This window comes from Elephas maximus, chromosome 2, assembly GCF_024166365.1.
Source record: "Elephas maximus indicus isolate mEleMax1 chromosome 2, mEleMax1 primary haplotype, whole genome shotgun sequence".
NCBI classification, from domain to species: domain Eukaryota; kingdom Metazoa; phylum Chordata; class Mammalia; order Proboscidea; family Elephantidae; genus Elephas; species Elephas maximus.
This window is the reverse complement of record NC_064820.1, coordinates 220,692,657-220,711,151: the sequence shown is the minus strand read 5'-3', so window position 1 is coordinate 220,711,151 and position 18,495 is coordinate 220,692,657. Positions and strand designations below refer to the sequence as shown.

Sequence of the window (18,495 nt, the reverse complement as noted above, 5' to 3'; positions counted from 1 at the left end):
GTGTATAAAACAGTTATAAAACTGTATCAACTGCAAATAGTTAAAGATTATTATTTTCCCTCAACCCCTTGGCATTTAATTTTCTTGCCTTATGTACTGGTTAGGCCCTTTAATACAATTTGTGACAGACAGTGATGGTGGCCCTCCTTGTATTTTTTCCAGTCTCAAAGGATGAAATTTCAATGTTTCACCAATAAATTATGTGGTTTCTGTACATTTTGGCAGATATTCTTTATGAGATTGATAAAACTCCTTTTTTTTCTATTTTCCTAAGGGTTTTTAATTGTAAGCGGATATTGAATTTTATAAAATGCTTTTTCCTCTTTTATTTGAGATATTCACATGATTTTTCTTCTTTATAATGCAAATTTGATATTGATCTTAATTGATACAATCTTGCATTCTTAGAATAAATCCAGCTTGGTCACAGTATATCATTCTGCTTTATATATTGTTGGATTTGGTTTTCTGGTATTTTGTTTAGGATTTTTGCATCTGTTTTATGTGTGAGACTGGCCTGTAATTTTCCTTTTTTGTAATGCCCTGGTGACATTTTGATATCAAGATTTCCTCTTTTTCTATTATTTAGAAAATTTTGTGTGAGAGTATTATTTATTCTTTAAATGTATGTTAGAATTTGCTGACAAATCAGTATGGACCTAGTGTTTTCTTTACTTCCTTTTTCCGTTCTTTTTTTCTGAAGTTTCTTTTGAGAAAGTTTTAAGTTATTAAATCAGTTTCTTTCATAGTTGTGGGAGTTCAGATTTTGTGTTTCTTCTTGTAACAGTTTTGGTAAGTTGTATTTTTCTAGGAATCTATGTATTTCAGCAAAATTTTTACATTTATTTATAGGAAATTGTTTATAATGTGCTCTTATTCTCCTAATCTCTGTAGGATCTGTAGTAATGGCCCTTTTTATTCTTGACTTTGGTTATTTGAACCTTCTCTCTTTTTCTCTTAATCATGGACCATCAGAGGTTTATAAATAGTCTTTTCAAAGGACCAGATTTTGGCTTTGTTAATCTTCTCCATTATATATTAATTTTCTATTTTATTAATTTTTCTCTTTGTTATCTTTCCTCTTCTTCATTCTTTGGGTTTTTCTAACTTCTTCAGATTGAGACTTTTGACCAGGCTTTGATCCAGTTCATTATGGTTCAAACCCTTGCCGAGAACTTGTATTTCCACCCCAGATATACTGAATCAGAATCTACATTTTAAACAGGATTCCCAGGTGATTCTTATGTATGATAAAATTTGAGAACCACTGCTTTACTAGTGGTTCTCAGAACTGGTCCCTAATGAGCAGCATTAACATTGCCTGGGAACTTGTTAGAAATGCAAATTATCAGCAAGTGTTCATACTGGAAAGAACCTGTTTAAAGCCCTGCTTTTGACTCTTACAGAGATTAATCAATCACAGACACATCAACATGATTGTCTGATCCATCTCATATTTACTCTTCTTTTTTTATTTGAAAAACTAAACCTAGTTCAAGTTAGGATTAAGGTACAAGACTATATTCCCAATATACATGGATGAAAGTGCTCTTGCCGGCATATTTCCCAGGGCTAAATATATATATATATATTTTTTTTTTCTTTTTTTTTTTTCATTTTTATCAGCTAGATAGGTCCAAAATATTGTATTATGGTTCTCTTATTTTGATAGTCTTTATTTTCTCTTCGTATTTATTGGATGGTTTACAGACAGTAAAATTTTACTGATAGTGACGTGTGCTCACCTTTGTTCTTATACACCCTGCTGGTTAGGATAGCCAACATGCACTCTTTTGTGTTCACCAAATATTTGTTTAAACAGTGTTTTGTTGTGCAATAATACAGTTTCCAATTGGCTGACAGTCTGACATGTATACCCATATTTTTACGCAGATAACGTGCCTTCAACGTTTGTTTGCCAACTGCTCCCTCCTCTGTGAAGATTTTCATAAGCATGCTGTGCTCATTTTTTTCTTACAGCAACATGTATAAAAATCAGCATAGTGGCGCTTATGAAAATACCTCATGGGGGGAGGGAGTGGATAGCACACAAATGTAGAAGGCATGCATTATTTGTGTAAAAATACGGTATTTAGACTAAGTTACACTGCAAAACTGATAAAATTGAATTGCTGTATCTCAGTGGTTGTCAAATGTTGACGATATTGGCTTCCCACCTCCAGCTAGAATATTTATCTGAAGACGTTTTTGGTTGTCATGACTTGGGGGAGGATGCTACTGCCATGGCATGTAGTGGGCAGAGGCCAAGGATGCTGGCAAACATTCCACACTGTACAGGACTGCTCCTTCACAACAAAGAATTACTTGACCCAAATTGTCAATAGTGCTGAGGTTGTAGTCTAGCCCAAATAAGATTTTAGTAAGTTCATGATTTGTTCTTTCATAAATATACTAAAAATTCCTATATTGCATCAATTCTGAGCACACATTTATTTACTTTCTAGCATCTCAGAAATTGAGATATGTTTTACAATTGATGGATAAGAAAGTATTATGGCTAAGCTTGATTGGCAGAACTTGTTTTCTCTCCTACAAAAACAAAAAACAAACCCGTTGCTGCTGAGTTGATTTCGACTCATAGTGGCCCTATAGGACGGAGTAGAACAACCCTATAGGGTTTCCAAGGAGCAGTTGGTGGATTCGAACTGCCAGCCTTTTGGAGCAGCCATAGCTTTTAACCAGTCACCACTAGGGCTCCTTTCCCCCCTAGTGCTACATTAAATTATGGTGTAACTTATATCTGATCATCCACAATCTAGATTTAATGAAATATGGTAATACAAATGTCTTATCCTCCCTCTAGTTTATACATATGCATAAATCTAGTTTTAAAGTAGGAATAAGAAGTCCTGTGTGCAGTGTGGCAGTATAATTGAGGTGTATGTAGTCATTAAACATCATTCAGTGTCTGGCATTGAATTTAGAGGCACTCCACCTTGTAAAAAAAAAAAAAAATTCAGTGTCTGAATAATTTTCTACTTGATTTTACATTAAAACAGTCCCACCCACATTAGTGAATAGACATCACCTTGATTAAATGTTCAGGTTTAGTGCAGAATGATTGATTTCTTCATTTGGGAGGTTTCTGAATTATTCCCGTATCTATTCACTTTTCTCCTTGACTGAGATGAATTATTTTACAATTCAGGAAAATGATTGAAAGTTAAAATGGTTTCCATGTTAGGGAAACATCTTGAGTTGCTACATTCTTCACCCTCACCCTTCTGTGTTTTCTTACATTTTCAAGGAGTCGAATAATTCAAAGGACTCAGCACTTATTGAATCTTGGGAAAAGGCCACGGTAGGAATATCTCATTTTCGGTATAATTTCTCTCTATCCAGATCTTGATTTGTTAAAGGTGTTGATCACCTAAACGAAAACATATTCAGATGACAGCAGCACCATTTAGGAGTGAGACCTTTCCTCCTGGCTTTTAAGGGAGAAAATCTGTAAGTGTTCAGAGGGAAATGGATTTCAATGCACACTGTCACTTCTTTTTTGCATTTATAAGTGAGGGAAAAAAATTAGGTGGTTAAAGGGTAGCAGTTTTGAGTTATTAAGAGTGATCTGGATTAGCCTCAGCATCCATGGGTCACTACAAAGTAGCTGCCGGTATTCCACATCTGCTTTTGGTTTGCAGGAACTAACAAAGCAGCACAATGTATGTATAGCCCCGTTGTTTAAGGTCTCCTTGCTCTTTTGAGGACAAAGAGCACCCCACTCCAAAGCTACAGAAAGACTTTTAACTCCAATTTACAGATTAGGCAAAACCTCTTAGGTGAAGGGTCACTTAAGACAGTTGAAAAATTTCAGCATTCTGGCTGTGAAAGAAAATAATAAAATAAAGAGAGCTCCCCAGTGCCAGAATTCCATAAAACTGAGAGTGGCGTGTGAGACATGTTAATGGTTTCCATTCCTGATGAAAAGCTCGGAACAGCTTTAAGTAATACGGAATCCAATATCTCAAATCTTAGCTCAGCCCAGGAGGTGAGAGATGGCTGTCCCAGTTCTCTGGAATCTGAATGGCAGCACTCTGTCTGCAAGAATTCAGTGTGTGAACTTCAAAACAAGAGACCTTAACTTCTCAAAAAATTGCCTCGTGGATGATACTGGGGATTCCCACTCAGGACTGCTGTTTTTCTCAGGCTTTCCTTGGGGAAGGGGCACCCAGGACTGTGGCTCTTAGAAATGGAGTCCCATGCTGCCTGATCATCCACTTGCTGACGCTGCGTGAACGTCCATCTTGCCTTTGCTCACGGGAAAGCTCCAGTGGTTACCAGGCCCACCCTCGCAGCCCTCCAGATGGCTCTCATTATAGTCACAATTGACCGATGGAAGCCCCCACGGCGTCCTGGAAGCCTCATAGACCACGCTAGGGACAGAGCCCCTGATTTCTAGGAGCTAATGTTTCAGGGAAAATACTAACAACACCTTCTAAACACTAGGGCTTTTCATTTTAGTAACTTGAGGTAATGGATCCCCTCCCTCTGCTTCTCATTTACCACCCTTATTTCTGTGAAAGTCACAGAGGGGGAGATGGAAGTTTTTCCCATGTCTCTGGTATTGATGGACAGAGATCCTTCTAGAGGATGGGAATGGGGCCCAAGTTATGTGGAGTCAGGGGAGCTGCTGGCATTGGGTGTGGATTCAGGGGGTGCCTTCAAACAAACCTTCAGAGTGATTATTTCGTTTACAAATGGAAAAGTTGGCACAAATAAAATAAATGACTCCTTGGGTTCACCTACCAGATGGGAGCAAAGCCCAGCTGAGGCCTCGCTGCCCTGAGCCATGGCCTCTGCAGGTTGGGATGTTGTGCTCTGCTCTTCCTTTCTGAGCGCTGTCACTGAGGTTCCCCTCCTCCTAGCTGAGTTTGTGACGACTTCTCATGCTGAAATAGAAGTTAGCATTGTACTGATGTTCCTCAGTGTCCACCGGAGCCAGCTCATAATTAGTAATTAGTGTCTTAAGTGTTAAAGTTCCTAGTGGCACAAACATTTTGCACTTGAATACTAATGTCATAGGTTGGTGGTTTGAACTCATACAACAGCGCCCCAGAAGAAGGGCCTGGCAATCTTCTTCCTTAAAGATTACAGCCAAGAAAACCTTCTGGAGTTCAGCTCTACTCCGTAAAAGATGAGGTCGCCATGAGTCCGAGTTGACTTGACAGCAACGGATTTGGTTTTCCTTTTTTGTTTGTTTTTGTTTTGGGTTGTGGGTTTCCTAGTCTGATTACTCTGAGCTGAGAATTGTTTTCCTAGTTCTGCCAATGTCTTTTATTTAGAGTTGCATCCTGATGAAGCTGGCTGAGGAGTGCCTTGCTAGTAAAGTTTTCAGATTCTCATCCCCTCTGCTTTGCGATGCCATTTAGATGCAAAAGTCATGTTTCTCTTTAAAAATAGACGTGGAGCAGTCTGACAGAACACTGCATTAATTATCCCTCTGTAGAGCACATTGAAAACGAACCTCTGCTCCACTGGCAGGCCAAGAGGAAAATAGCTACAGCCCAAACCACAGTCGCTGGTGCCTCTTCAGATGGAGGTTGGAGCCCAGCCCACACACACGCCCGCCCGCCCCCGGCCAGTCCTGAACACAAACAAACAACCTTCACCCATTGACCCCGCTATTCCTTGGTAAATGAACCTAAGGAGAAGGAAAAAGGAATTGCTACAGGTTTTTTAAAGGATAAACAAGGACAAAAAGGGTAGTTACAAAATCAGTTATAGTTTCTTCAACGGTTTCGAAGGCCATTCCCATTTTGCTCTGACTGGCATTTGATGACTGAAAAGTCCGTATAATTGTCTCATAGGATTATTTTCAAAGAAAAAAAATCCATATTTTGTTTTAAAACGTTGTGTATCTTTATCCATCTGTCTTTTTCAATAATTTGTTGTTTTTGTTGTTGAGAACATACACAGCAGAACATAGACCAATTCAACAGTTTCTACATGTACAATGCAATGACATTGATTACATTCTTCGAGTTGTGTAACCGTTCTCATCCTCCTTTTCTGAGTTGTTCCTCCCTCACTAACAGAAACTCACTGCCCCCTAAGGTTCCTGTAAAATCGTCCCAGTTGCTGTTGTCTGTTTGATCCATATAGATAAATCTTAATGTTGTGTGTAATTTTTACATGTGTTGTGTTTTAGAAGCCTATTCCAAAACTACTTCTTTTTAAATAAAGGAAGGTACAACAAGGTGTCTTTCACACTTAACCTATTACCGTATAATCCGTATTCCTCTCACAACTCTCGGCTCTGACAAGGGTCCTCTAACGTCGGGGTTTAGGCAAGGAGCTGGCGTCGCAACAGGTGTCACTTCCAGAGAAAACAGATACACCATACGTGTACCTGTTAGTGGGATGGAATTTGCACAGCTAACACACTGAATTGTGAAGTAGCCCTGGTGGTGCAGTGGTTCAGAGCTCGGCTGCTAACCAAAAGGTCAGCAGTTCAAATCCACCAGCTACTCCTTGGAAACCCTATGGGATAGTTCTGCTCTGTCCTATAGGGTCACTATGAGTCAGAATTGACTCAGTGGCAATGGGTTTGGTTTTTGGTGTAGAATAATTTTCAGGGCTTGAAGTTATTCATAGTGGTGTAGAGCCATTATACAATTCCATGGGCAAATCTCACCCAGAAAAATCAGGACTTTAGTCTTCTGTGCAGATCTGTATAATTTATTGTTGCTCCTAAAACATACATATTTCCTTGTTGTTGTTGTTGTTAGGTGCCGTCGAGTCGGTTCTGACTCACAGCGACCCTATGCACAACAGAACCAAACACTGCCTGGTCCTGCACCATCCTTAAAATCGTTGTTGTGCTTGAGCTCATTGTTGCATATTTCCTTATATTATAATGAAACTTTTTCTGCATTAGGAATGGCAGACTTCAGTGTATAAAAAAACTAGCCTCCTTTGTAGGATGATAAGGTCAGTTTCAGGAATTGAATGTCCAGAATTAGGCATCCCGCATTCTCTCTAAGGGCCTTTTAGAGGGACGTTTAGCACCCCCTAGCGACAACAATTCAAGCAGTTCAAAGGAAAAATCTGCACCAGGCTCCTGACTGGTTTCTACTAGCAAATAAACAAAGCTGTGTCGTTCTTAGTTCTTAGGGGCACTATGTGGTTGCTTCCTAAAATTCCTGAGGTGGGTTTGTTTTTGTAGCTGTAAATAAAGAACAAAATAGTATCCACCACAGGCAACTGCAGTCTATCAAACCGTGGCTTTTCTTCTGGCCTGTCATTGGCAATACATTCAAAGAGGGATATTTTCAGTTTTCCCTGAATTCTGCTGCTGTTGTTAGCTGCCCTCCAGTCTGGTGGGCCCCCAACTCACGGTGACCCCATGCACAATGGAATGAAATGCTGCCCTGTCGTGAGCCATCCCCTCATGACCCGTAGGGTTTTCATTGGCTGATTTTCAAAAGTAGGTGCCAGGCCTTTCTTTCTAGTCTGTCTTTGTCTGGAATCTGCCCGGAAACCTGTTTGTTATGAAAGGAGCACACAAGCCTCCGCTAACAAACGGGGGTAATTGTACATGAAGTGCACTGGCTAGGAATTGAGCCTGGGTCTCCTGCGTAGAAAACAAGAATTCTACCACTTTTTGGTTTGTTTTGATAGGAGTTGAAAATTATGAATGTAGCTTATAGTTTCAATTCAATTCAGTTCAGTATAATCAAGCAAATGTTCGTGAGAATGAACTTGAAAAGAACTGGCCTGCCTTGGCTTGAACTGTATTCCCAAGTGAGGATAGGCCTCCACATGAATTTGCAGGAGAGGGTACAGCATAGCTGCTCACACGTGACACAGACGCCCCGTTTCACCGTCTGACTTGGAGCCTGGGTACAACTTAGCTAAGTCTGCCAGCAGCCTGATGGTACTCATGCAAATGTAAGTGAGTTTATGGCAGACCTTTTCTGCTTGGCTTAATTTCCGATTCCATTTGTGATACAAATTAATGAGTAAATAAATAAACACGATGCCAAACAGTTTTCAGCAAAGCTTCTAGACGAAAATGGACTAGGAAGAAAGGTCATCCACTTTAGAAAATCAGCTGATGAAAACCCTGTGGGTCACAAAGGTCCAATCTGCAGCTGATCGTGGTCGTATGCATAAAGACCCCGCAGCTCCGTTAATGGTTCACAAATTATATGTGGAAACATGATAGCTGAACAGGAAATTTAAACTCCTTTAAATCATTGTGTCAGAATAATTACTCTTAGGAGGTGTTTTGACCATGGATAATAAGCTGACATATTTAGGATCCCTAATAAGCTGACATATTTTGGATCCCTAATGATGGTTGCGATAAAAAAAAAACCCATTGCCATCGAGTTGATTCTGACTCATAGTGACCCTGTAGGACAGAGTAGAGCCTCCCCAGGGAGTTTCCAAGGAGTGTGTCATGGATTTGAACTGTCAACCTTTCGGTTAGCAGCTATAGCACTTAACCACTACACCACCAAGGTTTCTGATGGTTGCAATAGCCCTGCCTTTTTAGACGGCTACGGAGTGGTGTAACAGTGAAGTTGGCATAAACTCAGGGACATGTGGGATGCTTATGAAATTGTGTTCATTGAAATCATTGCTCCATTTGAACTTAGAGAAGTGAACTTACACGTACTTCAAAATTAGGGAAATTGCAACTTGGTGTTGAGAAGTTGAGGATTTAGTATGTGATAACAATTTCCTTGGTTTAGGTTAGGTCAAATCAACCAAGACCTGAGGCGTATATTAATCACTTAGAGTGTTGAAACAATAGTTATTTAAATTGTAATTTTTTAAATTAATGTACTGCAGGATATGCCAAACACATACATACTCAGGCACACGTACACATTCACATCGACAAACTAATATACACTCACACACACACACTCATGCACGTACACACACTCACACATAAAAACACACACTGAATTTTACCTGTTGGAGTGAAACCACACTCATGAAATCTGCCGTGAATGGAAAATGGTCCGTAACCAGCATGGAGTGGGTGGCCCCGAGTCCCTTAAACTGCCTGTGTTCTTAGGCAGATCTTCCGAACTCAGGAAAAATTCCACTGAGTGATGTAGTTTTCCATTGTGGGGGCAGCTCCAGATGCTTGATTCTTATCTACAGTCTCAGGCATGTCCCTGGCAACAACCCTTGGGACATCCTTCTTGCGGGGCTCTTGTGAATAATCCAAACACTATGCATTTAAAATTTGTGTGTCATCTTAGAAACAATGTACAGCAGCTTTTTTCCTATTGTTTTGCTCTTAAAAAGACTGCATTTCATGGGTTGGTTCCAGGCTCTGCAGTGTGATGTGTGCTGAATTTGAGTGGACTGGCAGACTTCCTGAATGCTAAAACACCAATACAGGGCAGAATTGTGTGATCCTTGTTTGCTGAGTGCTGTGTGTAAATGGCGCTTAATTAATGCACACCGAATGGATTGACACTGGATAAATGACAACCGCAAAACACACGTGCGTCTCCTGGGCTTCCTTACTAAAACTGTTCAAAAAAGAGCTACTCTATTCTTGGTATTCTTGGTGTGTAGACTTAAAAAGGAACATACATTTTGGTATGCCTGGATAAAGTGTTTGACAACAATAGCTATTGTGTACCGCGTGTGTATAAAGAACAGGGCTGTATTTTTCAGATATTTACAAAACATAGAACATTACGGTTTACTGATGTAACTTTTACATTAAAACGCAATTCGTGTTTATTGTAAACTGTTGGAAAATACAGATGAACTGAAGAAAAAGGGTAAAAAGTAAAGAAAGCATACACACACACACACACAGATTCTCTATCTTTAGTATTTTAGTGGGTAGCCTACTGATATTCTTAGTTGCTTTTTTATTCTTAACAAAATGGGTTTATGATATTGTGCTGCTTTATAACTTGCTTTTTAACTTACCAGACAACATACAGAACAATTTTTCATACCACTGAATATCTACTCCATCATGTTTTCTTGCAAGATCACTGTCAATGGTGATTAGTATTCCACTGTATGGGTGTTACATACACAGATAAATAAATAAGTTAACAAACCATGAGCGAATATTCTCTTGTGCCTCTAGTTAAGATCATGGCCCATAATTCTCTTTGCTGTGCTCATATATCATTTTTAGAACTGTATAGTTCTCACTAAAGTGTTCTCAACTCCTAATCTTCCTCCATATGCCTTACATAGAGAAGTTAAAAAGAGAACAGGGATGAGAACTTGTTGACTCTTTGTTGATTCAAGAATAATGTGTGTTCGTGTGCATATGTATGTGTGTGTGTCTATGTATGTATTTTAAAAGGTACTAGAAAGATTACACCCTAGGAAATCCTATTGGGAATCTTGACTGTGTCCTATAGGGTCACTGTGATTCAGAATTGACTCGACAGCACACAACAACAGTCTTTATGGGAGCAGATTGCCAGGATTTTTTTTTCTGTGTGGTGGGTCGGACTCAGGGCTTCACGCCAGTTTGCTCTGGTTCGAACCCCTGCTAGGAATTTATGTTTGCACCCCAGATATACTGAATCAGAATCTACAGTTTAACAAGATTGCCAGGTGATTCTGATGTGTAATAAATTTTGAGACCCACTGCTCTGCTAGTGGTTCTCAGGATTGATCTCTAACCAGCCCCATCAGCATCACCTGGGAACTTGTTGGAAGTGCAGATTCTCAGCAGGGGCTCAAACCAGTCCAAAGCCCTGGTTGGAACCATCGACCTTTCATTTATCATCTGAGCGCTTAACCATTGAATCACCAGGACTCCTTGTGTGTGTGTGTATGCATATGTGTACATACACCTTATACATAAATGAGGAGTCCTGGTGGCACACTGGTTAAGAGCTTGGCTGCTAGCCAAAAGGTTGGCAGTTCAAATCCACCATTCGCTTCTTGGAAACCCTGTGGGGCAGTTCTACTCTGTCCTGTAGGGTCGCTGTGAGTCAGAACTGGCTGGATGGCAAATATACGTGAGAGAGAGAAATAAATATGAGAGAGAGAGAGAACGCAAATGATGCTCATTATTATTGACAGTTGGGGGAGCTGGGGAAAGAGTATTAGGAGTTCTTTGTATTATTTTGCAACTTTTCTGTAGGTTTGAAATTATTTCAAAATAAAGGTTAGAAAATTTCAGTGTTCACTGTTCCATTTGAATTAGGCAAGAACCAAGGAGTTAAGAGTAGCTGCCATTGAAAGTCTGCATAAAAAAGCCTATGCTTTTCATATCACAGAGTTCATGAGCAGGGTTAGAAACTGGGAGGCGATGGTGAGGTAGGGCCAGGCAGTGTGTTCTTCCATAGATATTTGTTAGCAAGGGGGTCACCTTATTTAAAGCTACAGTTTGGAGAATCCATAACGGAGAGCTGCATATTGGGGTACTGCAGTTAACACTGTAAATTGATGCTTCTTAGGAGAGAAGAGCAACGAGAGGGTCTCAGTGGACCTGAGAGGTTGCTTTCTTTTGTTTCTTAGCGCTCCTGATTCTAGTGGGAGCTACCCAGATAAAACAACTCCGAATACTTTGAAATCTTCAGGAAAACAACATTTTAATCAACCTCCCATCTCATTCATTGTTCAGAGATGAAAAGAGAGGAAATCAACATCCCCTCAAAATGCAGATTCTGAAAACTTGTTGGGTCCTGATTTTTACATAGAACAAGATTACTTACAATGTGTTTATTTTCTTTTTGCCTTCTCCTCCTCTTCTTCTCTCTTGCCTTCTACCCCTTCTCGTAACACAAGGGGGACAATAAAGAATATAGAACATTATAGAACTCTGAAATATGCAGACGTGAAGTCAGAGTTAAATTCACTTCCTGAACATCTACCTCTGAAACCAAGAGCTGCCAGATGATTTGGGATTTGGGCTATTGTGTTCTTCAGTTCCACTATTCAGACCACACCTCTGGACTGGTCCAGCTTTCGTGTAGCCAGATTCAAAGCAAAATGTTTCTTCCAGAGAACAAGTAATTTCCTGAAAATGAGTAATTAAAGACCCGTAGGAAATACTCTAGGGAATGTTAGCTGTACTTCCTTTGAGGAGAAAACAGACGAGTGGCCGTGAACTTACAGCTTGAATTTTAAAAGCTTATTGGGGTCTTTATGTGGTATCTCCATGTAGCCAAGCGTTCTACTAACGCCTGTCGCCTGCAACACTGATGTTTGTCAAGGAGAGACCAGCTCACTGGTGTTAAAAAGTGTTTGTAGTAATGTTAATGATTTGGATTTTGAATAAATATTTGAAAGCAAGGAAACATGGACAGGCTTATTTTTCTCTTTATTTTCTGTGGTTAATTCTAGAGCCTTTGTGCTTTTGACTTGTTTATTGCGGAGCAAATAAAAATTGCCTGTGTTTGGAAGGAGAAAATGAAACTGGAACATTGGTTAGCGATGTTGAATAAATGAAGGTTGTTGGAACCCAGCAAGCAAATGGCCGTTATTGAGCATCAGCGTCCATTTACATGAAATAAGTCCCACCTGCCAAGTTGCCTGTTAGGGCAGCGGAGCAGGGAGCTCAAGTCTGTGTCCTGGTGTGGGGCAGATCTGACGAGATGTGAACTGAGAAGGCCTGGCATCCGGGCCATAGGGCGCCTTTACCGTCTCGGTCCCCAGGCGCTGACAGTCCATGCAAAACCATGCAGGGTCCGGCCACATCCCCACATCTGCATCCTGCTCGGGGCGGCATGTCACACAGTACACACACCCAGGCACACCTGCTGCGACACACACAGTCACAGGCAATTGATGCCTCTTTTTTTTTATTAAAAAAAAAAAAATCTCCTGGCTGCATATCATCAAGAAAAACAACATTGTTTTCAGGGTCTCTTATCTCTCCACTCCCAAATATCCTGTTTCTTCAGGCTGGGCAGCCAGGACCAATAGAAACCTCTTCCTGCCATTGGTTGACTTCATTTCCCAGACTTAGCACAATCTCATCCGCTCTAAACAACCTCATCAAAACTACTTTCTGGTCAGAGAGAAGCAATAATTATTATTAACATTTATTAACGATCAATAAACTTGATTGCATTATGGCCAGCACTATCAAGGTAAGGAGAGGGTCTCTTTTAATTTGACAAAATCTTGTGCTTGTTACTCTTTTCTCTGGTTTCCTTTATCAACGTAGATAAGTTAGGGTTGGGCAACACCCCCACTGCCACAATAGAGGACAACAAGATTTCCTTTGCACTGCCTAGTAAATTTCCTTTTTCCTACTCCAACCATTCGCAAGGCTTAAAAACTTCAAACTCAGAAAAAAATTGGGGTTTCTAAATTCACTGTTGAGTGCTGTGGATTACTTTTGCAAAGCCTTTCTGGAGCGCTTCTGAATTTTCGTATGGTCTAACCATCCCTAACGCTGCCTGGATACATATCTGAGAGAAGGCCATGGACTTGGAGAGGTTGGAGGGCAGGGTGAAAGAAAAGGATGGTCTGGTAAATGTTGAACTTTTGGCTGCTTCTTGACTGACTCCCTAGCTCAGGGATGCTAGTTCCAGCGGAAATGAAGAGGTACCCGGCATGCTGCTGTTTATAACGGGACATGCAAATGTTGACTTGATTTTTGGGACCTCCGTGGTGACAGACAAGAGTTCTTATAACTCAGATGGTGGTAATTTGGTTTGTTGGGTTATGTATTTGTCTCGAATAAAATACCTACGTCCTCTCCTCACTGCGAGTAAGCTTTCTTCCTGTTGATGTTTGTGGGGTTTGGAGTGCGATAGTCTATTGGACTCATTTGCTCTGGGGTGTTGGTTCTGATACGTTTTTCTTGGTAATATTTCTAATGGACCGCATGTATAGAGTAACGAGGAGGTAAATTTGTACAGCTGGGAACCTGAAAGTGGGCTAATTCTTGGAAATGAAGCCAACTTAATAATTCGTACATGTTAGCAGCATGGTCTGTTTTGGTGGTGGTTTGTTAAAATATTTTCAAGGCCACCATGCCTTGGTGACATTTGTAGAAATGAGAAAAATCAGCCACTGAAACAGATGCTAAAAGGAGGAAAAAGAAAGACGGGTTGCATGCCTTTTAGTTATGTTGCCTACAGATGAGAAGCTGCTTGGTTGTGTTTTTATCAAGGGGCTTAGTTCATTTGAAAGCTCATGAAAATGGAAGTTGGCCCAGAATTGGGCCAAAGCATTTTTAGAAATCCTTCTTGGTTTGGTATGTTCGTAATTTGGAATGTGTGTTAGAGAATTTGATGAATACCTACCATATAAACTGTGTTTGAGAAGTGCTGTTTTATTTTTCTCAAAGTACATGGTATGTTCAAGAGTGTGTAAAAAGTTCACGTACCAAGACTTCCATTTTATAGAGATTTTTCTTTCTTTGTCTTCAAGGATTGGAGTTTGCAGAAATATAACCATCATAGAAAGGAATTTAAAAATTGGGAGTTTGGTGTACTCCATTTTCAGCTTACCTGGGGAGAAGTTATTTAATTTTAAAACTCAAAAAATACTGCCCTTTTTGTTCTTATCTTGGCCCTTAATTATGTCCAGAATTCATCACAATTAAATATTATTTGTAAATCTTGAATAGCTTGAATTCAATCTCATGGTGTTTTTTTTTTTTCCAACCCATGCGTTAGAGGTTATTGAAATAACAGGCCATTCTTTAGGAGGTAGGGTTGAATTTTGCAAACTATACAAATGTGTTATACAAATATGTGGTTTAATTCAAAATAGATATTTATGATGATAAGAGGGTATTTTTGATGTTCAAATCTGTTGTGACCTTCTGAATAAATTCCGGGAAAATAGTTTACATTCGTCTAGGAAACCCTGCTGAGTATAATATTTTATTACACTGCCTTATATGTCTAATTCCAAGTCAACCTGGAGAATGACTTCAAGTGGATTTTTTAAAAATCCTCTGTTAAAATCAAATAACCCTGTTTTATAGGTAACTTCCTTTAAGACATGGTTCTGTGAGGTTTCCTGGGAAAAGTAATGAGATGATTTTACAGCCTTGTTTATAGAGTAGAAAAAGGAGGCCTTGAGTCTGTTGACTACAGCTTTAATCACGTTAGTGCCAAACTCAAATGAGCACAGGGAAAATGCCGGCTGTCGGTTGAAATTAGGAAACAGTCTGTCATGCAGGCAATTTCCAGGCCCAAATGCATTCTCGGTTTTGTGTTGTTCCAGTAAGTCAATCAACTAGTCGATTAAGTATCAGATGTGTGCTGAATTTGTTAAGTGGGTATTCCATAACCGAGTGTTTTGCAGTAATATTTATAAGACCCTATAAAGCACCATGAAAGGTGAACTATTTTTATCCAGTGTTGGTGGTTCTCACCATGGTTTTCCCTTGGTCATTTGAAATTGGGAATAGATGTTTCAATTGGAAGAAGTAAAGGAAATTTTAGGAGCTCACATCAAGAGTGACCATTGGTCACTAAGTGTCTGTGATTTTAAGACCAGATTAAGAGTTCTAGTAAAAAGGCATCAGTAATGAGGACGATTTCCCCATATGCCAACAATTCATGGATCAGATTTGGTGGTTCCACCTGTTTCGGTGTCATCTGGCAATACTGAGGGGTGTTGAACGCCACCTTCCCTGCAAAACACCACCAGGCTGTCCCAGGTTTGCTTACAAACTTGAAAGAACCTGTAGTTATTGATATAACTGGATAGTGGTAGAGTTGTAATCCTATCCCTCAGAGACCTTCCTCATCCTTTTTTATGCCCTGGGCCACTTAGAGTGTCTAATGAGACCTATAATCAATCCCTTCTCAGAATGGTGCTTTTAATTACATGAAAAGACACACAGAGAATTACATGGGAAACCAATTCTGTTGAAATGCAAATCTATCCTTGGGTTCCTGGTGGGGGGTGGTCCATGAACTCAAGGCTACAACCCCTGATCCTGGAGTTTAAAGATTGTCATTTTTAAAATTGAATGTGGGGATTTTCCTGTATCATGGAGATCTGATTTTGGAGGATCGGGGGGAGTAAACAGCAACGTTAGTGGGAAACATCTTAGGTCTCATTGAGGATGTGGAAAGTCACGTAAAGGCTTGGTGAAGATTTGAGGGCACACTATTACTGTTTAATGCTTCTTTAAGGAAGTTACTTTCCCTAACAGAGATCAGAGATTTCGATGATAATTGACACATGAAGCGATAGGAAATCAACCTTATTAATTTATGAACATACTGCCTGCTTTATGTATTTAATGCTTTACACATAGCAGGCACTCACTGAATTTGCTTTCTTATGGGAAGGAAATTTATTGAAATTATGTAAAGGGTTATGGGAAGAAACTTCATCCCCTCAGGAGATGATGATGGGTGGGTGTAGTAAATGAATTTAATAGCTATAGGCATATTATTTTTCATCAAACCACTGGCATGAGTGAAATATGAATTTTTTTCATTCCTTTTTACTTTTGAGGGGCCCTAGTGGTGCAGTGGTTAAGAGCTACGACGTGGCTGCTAACCAGTTCAAATCCACCAGCCACTCCTTGGAAATCCTATGGAGCAGTTCTATTCTGTCCTACAGGGTTGCTGTGAGTCAGAATCGACTCCATGGCAATGGGTTTTTCACTTTTGAGGGACACTGAGACAGGGCAGTTTGAATCCGCCAGGCGCTCCTTGGAAACTCTATGGGGCAGTTCTACTCTGTCCTATAGGGTCGCTATGAGTCGGAATCCACTCAAGGGCAGTGGGTTTTGGAGACAGGGAAAAAAGATGAGATGCAAAATGCTGCTGTCCCCCCTGTTAATGTCACTTCCTAGAAGCAGACCCCATCTTCCGTTGTTACCTGAAAGTGGAAGTACGGATCATTATCTTGAAACGAATTGCTGATTGCATCCATGGACAGCTTGCTTACATAGCTGCCCTCTGCCCATGGATGCATCAGCTGTCCCAGCTCCCTCTGAGTGAGTGTGTGTGTGGCACGCACAGCTCACACCCCTACCTGCAGGGCACTCTCATGCGGTGACTATGGAAAGCATAATTGAGAATGACTATTGTGGACTCCCCCCATACACTTCTGCAGGAGTGCGGTGATCTCAGAAAAGGTTCTGAAACTCTGAACCATTTCTTAATTGTCTATGTTTCCTTTAACATGATCATTTCATTATTTTTTTTTTTTGCCGAAGAGATCTTTATGATAATAATTAAAAAAAAAAAAAAACAGAAACACACACAAAGACATATTTGTGAACCTCTCTTGACAATCCAGAACTAAAAGTAAAATCAGTTCATAAAATAACGAAGACTGATATCTTCAGGGAAATACGACTTCAGCATCTAGAGCTGCAGAATGAGATTCCCTTGCCTGGAAAAGAGACGTAAAGCAGAGAATCCACATTGGCATCCCAATGCAGATGTGTTGCTTTACTGGCTGATACCTAAGAGAATCATCGCAGGACAGGGGACTCCGGGAAAGCCAGGCAGATGGGAGTTTCTCCAAGTGTCAAGATCTTCAGAGAAGATGCTCTCCAGAGCTGGTCTCCAGGCCTTTCCAGTGTTTGGGAGCTCACTTTATGTCAGGTCCTTTCTCTAGGGCTGGCCCACAGCTCACGTGCTGTGGTGGACCCGTCCCCTTCCATTGTTCTGTATGGATGAAGGAGAGCTGCTCCCCTGATCAGGCCGAGTGCTTGGGATTCTGCCCGCTCACTCCTGAGGTTTCTTCTCCTACAATACGTGGACACAGACGCACCTGTGTCTGAATCTTTAACGACATTGTAACCCTGGGCAAGGTACCTAATCTGTCTGACCTCAGTTTTCTCACCTGTGATATGGCTCATCATGGCTGTCCTGCCTTGGGCTGGTGTGATTTCATGTCTGCGGAGGGCCTCATTAGAGGTCACTAATAGCATGTGTCTGATAGCAGGTCACTAAATAGCAGGTGCACCTAACAATGCAAGTTTATTTATTTCACATTTCTTAATAGATGCATTGTACTTCTGGCCCTACTGTTAATTCTTTGTATGTTTTCTAAGACCTAGCTTCTATTGTGAAACCCAGGGCCATACAGACCCACTCTGGAGATGATTGTGAAAAGACAGAGTTGACAGGCCATTTCTGTATGTTACCTGCAGTGGCCTCCCATGCTCAGGCCAGGGCAGAAACAAGCCGGAGCAGGTCAGAAGGAGGGAGTCTCAAGAGTCCTCTATAAGAGTGTAGCAGGGCAGGTCCCACCACGGGGGTCAGTTAAGGTCTGAGGGGTTGCTCATGGTGGTGCTGGGCAGGAGGGTTGGTTTAGCCCTGTCCTGAGGGTGGAAATGGTTTGCTCTGCTGCTGAAAGAGGACTGAGGCCTGTGATAGCCTCTTGCTTAGGGCAGAAACAGACTGTTGGAACAGTCTATGCTGTCCTCATCTCTCAATAATTTTGAAAAATGTACCTTGTGGTTTTGTACAGACTAAAAATTTTCATTGTAGAGAAAATGAAAAAAAAAAAAAAAAGAATTACAAACACACATATAAATTGTTCCTACTCCCAATCCTACCAGCTAGAGAAAATTACTAGTAG

The 18,495-nt window shown here is 40.5% G+C and overlaps 1 protein-coding gene and 1 long non-coding RNA gene across 3 annotated transcripts in view; one reads left to right on the top strand and one right to left on the bottom strand.

Annotated features, from left to right (window-relative positions):
* LOC126070565 (uncharacterized) overlaps nucleotides 1-9,167 on the bottom strand; it is a 29,378-nt gene extending 20,211 nt beyond the window's left edge. For both annotated transcript variants that reach the window (XR_007516221.1, XR_007516222.1), the window contains exon 1: nucleotides 8,947-9,167. This is a non-coding gene — a long non-coding RNA (uncharacterized LOC126070565). The remainder of the gene's footprint in view (nucleotides 1-8,946) is intronic.
* A 3,763-nt stretch (nucleotides 9,168-12,930) lies between these two features.
* The window catches only part of ERG (ETS transcription factor ERG), a 155,851-nt gene continuing 150,286 nt past the window's right edge, over nucleotides 12,931-18,495 (top strand). The window contains exon 1 of the mRNA XM_049874842.1: nucleotides 12,931-13,067. Within this exon, the coding sequence (XP_049730799.1) occupies nucleotides 13,050-13,067 (18 nt within the window). The 5' untranslated portion in view covers nucleotides 12,931-13,049. The remainder of the gene's footprint in view (nucleotides 13,068-18,495) is intronic.